The 6,010-nt window shown below is 51.7% G+C and overlaps 1 protein-coding gene across 1 annotated transcript in view; it reads right to left on the bottom strand.

The window, feature by feature from the left end:
- Nucleotides 1-4,281: 4,281 nt before the first annotated feature.
- siah2l (seven in absentia homolog 2-like) overlaps nt 4,282-6,010 on the bottom strand; it is a gene marked incomplete at its 5' end in the record, with an annotated part of 21,783 nt that continues 20,054 nt past the window's right edge. The window contains one exon of the mRNA XM_084448738.1: nt 4,282-4,870. Within this exon, the coding sequence (XP_084304864.1) occupies nt 4,319-4,870 (552 nt within the window). The 3' untranslated portion in view covers nt 4,282-4,318. The remainder of the gene's footprint in view (nt 4,871-6,010) is intronic.

Below are 6,010 nucleotides of genomic sequence, written 5' to 3'. Positions count from 1 at the left end.
GCTGGGAGCGTTCCAAAAATAAAGAGCTTTTGGGTTAAAATAAAGTGATGTAAGAACTAATCTTCAGAGAAACACATTGACTGTCCAAATTAACATTACTGTACATATAAATCCAACAAACAGACTGAATATATTCAAGAAAAGGAATGTGGGATTTATAATCATATGTACACATTAGCTGTCGCCTGCTCAACAGGGTTCCAACTTATCTCCATAGCGCATAGAACAGCTGAATCATATTTAAAAGCCACATTACCATAGTTAATCTAACCAGAGAAAGAACAAAGAATGGCATAACTACATAACATATCCCATGAATAAATTAACATGTCAGACATAAAAGAGGTATAGCATTTTCCGTATGATTATTAACATAAAAAGTGATGTTTTAACTAATAGCAAAGTTAAGAGTGTGACAGTCGTTCAACTGTTGGCATTTGAACGCGGTGAATGTCACCAGCTGCAGTAATCTCAGCTCCTATGAAAATACCACAGCTGAAGTGACAGACGAGAGGACGAGGTGCCATTTTGTCCCCGGTAGATAAGGGTTTAATGTCTCTGCCGTCCCCGGGGGGGATAAGAGACCTCAGCACCACTAGGACAGGTCGGTCACCTACCCTGCTGCTGCCCTGGTTCATATCTGTTTCCCAGGTGAGGGGACCTATTGACCACCTCTGTACTGTTGGGGGGGGAGTGGGTGGTCAACTTCTACCCCCACCCTTCCCCCAGATTACCAAACACCACAATGAAGGATTAGGGCAGAATACAGATTCAATCGATTCTTCATTTATGAAGGATCTATGGGGGGGGGGGGGGTCGTCTCCTCACTCTTAACCATGAGGTTTCTTGTATGAAGAATACACCCAACCAGAGAAAAACAACAGGCCATTACTATTATCAACACTGATCATATCCATTACAATCAACTTCCTCTTTTACAGAAACAATAAACATGGAGCTTCAGCAATACAGAGTGACAATTCACCCTGATTACAAACCAAGTCATGATCTCATCTGCTTTGAGAGTCAGACAGGAAAGGAGTCGACTCCTTGGATAGTATGGCTTTCAGGGGGCGATGAGAATTAGTGAATGACTACTTTGTAAAGAGTATTGACAAATATCAAGAGGAAATTGTACCCGTTTCTGTTGTAGAAAACGTCACAGGAATCGGCTAAACTCAGAGAAAGACAACTGTTGGTTCTAGCAGTACAAAAGATTCCTATGACTTTGATGTACTGACTGTATAGAGTGTATGTGACAGGTATGGGTGGTTTTCTGATGATATTTCTGAGCTCCTCAGAGTTCCAGAATGTCTCTATGCTTCCTCATGTCACATGACGGCCGAGTTCCTACTCGGTGTTCTGACCTTTCCTGGAGAAGCAGGTAGACACACGTCATACAGAACGACGTTCGACACGTCTTGGAGAGGCTCTGTGCACCAGCTTCACTACTTCCTGAAAGTCACTTGGCATCTTTATTTCCTGTCCTATATGATTGGATTAAGTGATTAATCAGGTGTGCGGCAGACCCAGCGCACACCTGATTAATCACTTAATCCAATCATATTGGACAGGAAATAAAGATGCCAAGTGACTTTCAGGAAGTAGTGAAGCTGGTGCACAGAGCCTATTAAGGAGGGACAACGGGTGTGAGATTTCTACGGCCGAGTCTGAACGCGAAGATGGCTGCAGCGGTAGTCCTGGAGGCGGGGCTTGTCCATGTCACGGCGATCGGTAAAGGACTAGAGCAACGATGAGGAATGTCAGCCAGTACACAGCACGTCATAAAGTAACCCTGATGCCACTGTACAAACGAGTTAACCATGAACAAAGAACCCACATCTCAAATCAACACAACAGCTGAAGAGCATCATTTCCCTCTAGAAGTGTTTTTTTTTTTTTCTTTTTTTTTTAGAAAATATATGATCCAACATTTACATATCTCAAATATTTATGAGAAAGACAGACGGGAGAGTGGTATAGCAGAGGTAATCGGAAGGGAGACTGAGGGGGATTGTGGGTAAATTGCAGGTCCGAGGCGTAACTTACAGACGTGTCCGTGGTCGTCAGAGGTATATATAGGAGCGGGCGGCGAGCTGGGTTCCCGTTTGCTTGGTGTGGTTGCCATGGTGACGGAGTCGGGATGCCTTCCGGGCGCCGTTCTCGCCCACAATGCCGCGGGGCTTTGCTATGGCGATGGGCCATGTCCATTCAAGGGTTAGTCCTCTGAAAGTCCAGACACCTGTGGTGTCGCCGGGATTTAAGAGCGAGTATATTATTAAATATCCATGGTAGATGGAAGTCTAAGTAGTAGTTATGCTGCATAATACGGAACTCTTTCCTTAATGAACACCTCCACTATCTGCTGTCTCTACGGTGACTACTGTAGGTAGGAGGAGCCACAGGTCTCTATGGTGACTAAGGAGGAGGAGCCACAGGTCTCTACTGTGACTAGGTAGGAGGAGCCACATGTCTCTACGCTGACTAAGGGGGTTAGAGCCACAGGTCTCTATGGCGACTAGGTAGGAGGAGCCACAGGTCTCTACGGCGACTAGGTAGGAGGTGCCACAGGTCTCTACGGCGACTAGGTAGGTTGTGGTTGGCTGGCTGGCCAGAGGAAGGACCCTCCATACTACAGTGTGTTTGAGAGGAACGGGCCAACTGGGTTCTACAGAAATATAGAATAACCCAAATATAATACAATGTGTGTGTGTGTGTGTGTGTACAGAACACGTCTTCCAATACTGTTCTACTCTGTTGGAGACAGGGTCAGACAAACCCAGTCCTACTTTGGTAATATTGACTATATTGAGCGAGATAACGTGAGAGTGCCTGGAACCTTGCAACCCCAGAGCTTAACAATCTATAGACTCATCTCCATATTCAAACATTCCATTCCATTCCATTCCATTCCATTCCACTCACTCACTCACTCACTCACTCACTCACTCACTCACTCACTCACTCACTCACTCTCACACTCTCACTCTCACACTTTAGATGACCGACCCTAAAGGAAACATAATGCTAGGTTAAACAAGACATGACACCTGTCTTTCATTTGTGTCATTTAATGATGAATCACATCACGAAGGCTCGTGATCTCCGCGGTGGCCGTCAGGGTGTCGGTCAGCCGGCCGGTCACACCCATGCTTTTCATGGTTACACATTGCAAACAAGGCAGCTTTCAGACAGGTTTCATACCAAGCTTATGGTAGCATTATGTCTCCGTAGCGGCGGAGCTTTGCTCGCCAGTCTCTCGTCTTCGCCCTGCGTTTATTCTACGTGGAGGTCAGACGCACATGAAAACCGGGCTGCTTCATCATTTGTACAGCTGTCACTGTGTCGTCTTCATCATCATCATCATCGTCACCATCACCAGCACCACCGTCACCACCACCACCATCATCATCATCATCATCATCATCGACTCACAAGCTTGTCCTAATCGTGCTATATGTTAATGATACGGGTCACTGTTAGGAGAGTGACATTCAGAACGGTGAAGAGGCGGTTTAACAGAACCCTCTCTAGGCCACCCTCTCTAGGCCACACCTCCACCATGGAGCGAGGCAGCCCCATTGGCTCTCTTGACTACAAGCGACCGACCTCAGACGCCTCTGATTGGACCGTGGAACAATTTGCTGAAACGTGATTGGCTGCGGCGAGGCTCCGGTATTCAGAAGGCCATTGCGGCCGGACCGGAGTGGACAGACCAAGTCCCAGCCCCCCCCTCTCTCCAGAGTCCGGACAGCACCTTTTCTCGCCTGGCGCCGGTTGGCTGGGCCGCAAAAGGGGGCGGAGGGTGGAGTAGGGGGGAGGGGCAGGAGCGTCGTTGGCGGGGGGGAGGGGGCGGGGCAGGATGACCTCACCTGCTGGGAAACGGGGTATGGTAGCGCAGACCTGCCTTGGGTAGGCGGACTCTCACCAGGTGAGTCCAGAGTTCAGAGTAGCCCTAGTGCACGCCGTCTCTCTCTCCCCAAACGGTCTCCGTTTTACCCTCCCAGGACGCCGGCAAGCCCAGAGCAGCACACACACACACACACACACACACACACACACACACACACACAAATATGCCCCGCCCCACCTCCACCGGTCCTCGGAGTCCAGCGGACACGGTTCACACACTCACACCGGTCTCAGTCACCTGGGTATGAACGGAGGGGAGGGGCCAATGCTCTGCAGGTCCCGCCCCCCCCACCTCCCCCTACCCACCAACCAGTAAGTCCCCTTTCGCCGCATGAGCCCGCGTTCCCCGAGCGCGTGCGTTTCCCCCCGAGCGCGGCGGCGTCCTTTGTCATCGTCGGCGCGCCCCTCAGCACATGGAGATGGTGACGTTGATCCCCAGGTTGCCGTTGTCGGCGAACAGGTGCGCCACGGACGTATCGAACACCAGGCAGTCGCTGTTCATGATGGCGGCCGCCACGCCGTCGTGGATGGAGCGCGGCGTGGCCTCCCACGTCAGCCGCCGCCGGTTGCCGTTGAGCTCCAGGCGGTAGGCGAAGTTCTCCGCCTGCTTGCGCGTGCCGATCAGCAGCACCACGGCGAAGAACTGCTGGTGGCCCTCGTACTTCTCCTGCTTCTCCAGCACCAGCATGAAGTGGTGGCCGAAGCAGCTCTGCATCATCACCCAGTCCACGGCGCCCGGCAGGTTGATGTCGGTGGCCAGGAACACGATGTCCTCGCCCTGCAGCGTGGTGATGGACTTGTGGGCGTGCATCAGGTGGGGCATGACGGCGTCCAGCGAGCCCTGCCACTTGCAGGAGGCGCCGGGGCACGGGCAGGTGTAGGGACGGAACTCGCACACCTCCTCGTGGTCGGGCTTCTCGCTGTGGTGCAGGGAGAGCAGGCAGCCGGCCGAGGCGTACTGGGGGAGAGAGAGAGAGAGAGAGAGGGGGGGGGGGGGAAGAGGGGGAGAGAGAGAGAGAAAGGAGAGGGAGAGAGAGGGGGGAGAGGGAGAGGGGGGAAAGAGGGAGAGAGAGGTAGGGGAGAAGAGAGGGAGAGAGTGGAGAAGTGAGAGAGGGAGAGAAGATAGAGTAGGAGAGGAGAGAGAGAGTGGAGAAGAGAGAGAGAGGGGAGAAGAGAGAGAGAGGGGAGAAGAGAGAGAGAGGGGGTGAAGAAAGAGAGGAGGGGAGAAGAGACAGAGGGAAAGAGAGAGGGGGTAGGAGAGAGGGAGAAGGGAGAAGAGAAAGAGAGAGGGGGAGAAGAGAAAGAGGAGGAGAGAAAAAGGAGAGAGACCAGGTGTTATTACTTATCATCATTTATCAACATCTCCCTAATTAAAGGTTGACTGTGGAGCCGTTCCATGAGAGTATCGGGGGTTAGAGGGGGGGAGGGGGGGTGGAAGAGAAGAAGAGAAGGAGAAAAAAGAGGAGAGGACAGACAGATGAGACCGATGGGAAAAGAAGGGAGCGTAGGAAAGAGATACGGGGGATAATGGAGGTGAACGAGGCCGAGGAAGAAGAGGGAGGAGGCGGAACGATCCGGAGCGAAGGGGGGACTGACGGATGGGAGACAAGACGGGGAGAGCATGAGAGAGAGAGAGGGAACAAAGAGAGACCGAGGGAGAGGTGGGGAGGGCACGTGAAGGGCGTGAAGAAGAGTGGTGGATGAGATGAGAGGGGGAGGGAGGGAGGGAGAGGGGGAAGATGATAAAAAGGAATGCTAATCATAAGACCCGCGAGGTTTGTGGCGCTGCCGGTTTCACGGTCGCCCTCCAAGCAATGTCACGCATAAAAACCAGGGGGGATGAGAGCTACTCGGTTACAGGGATGAGGAGCGCTCGCCCCTTTTGAGAGTGTGAACATGGAAGGAGTGTGAGAGAGAGAGAGGGGTGTGTGTGTGTGTGTGTGTGTGTGTGTGTGTGTGTGTGTGTGTGTGTGTGTGTGTGTGGTGTGTATGTGTGTGTGTGTGCGCGCTCCTTGAGGGAGTACAGAGACTCAGGTCAATCAAGAAGAGATGAATTGCATGTCTGCAGCACAGGGCTTTCTCCTTGATTATCTCAGAC

Source organism: Borostomias antarcticus (genome assembly GCF_949987555.1).
Source record: "Borostomias antarcticus genome assembly, chromosome: 1".
NCBI lineage: Eukaryota > Metazoa > Chordata > Actinopteri > Stomiiformes > Stomiidae > Borostomias > Borostomias antarcticus.
Note: the sequence above shows the minus strand (reverse complement) of the source record. Positions and strands in the feature narration are given on the sequence as shown.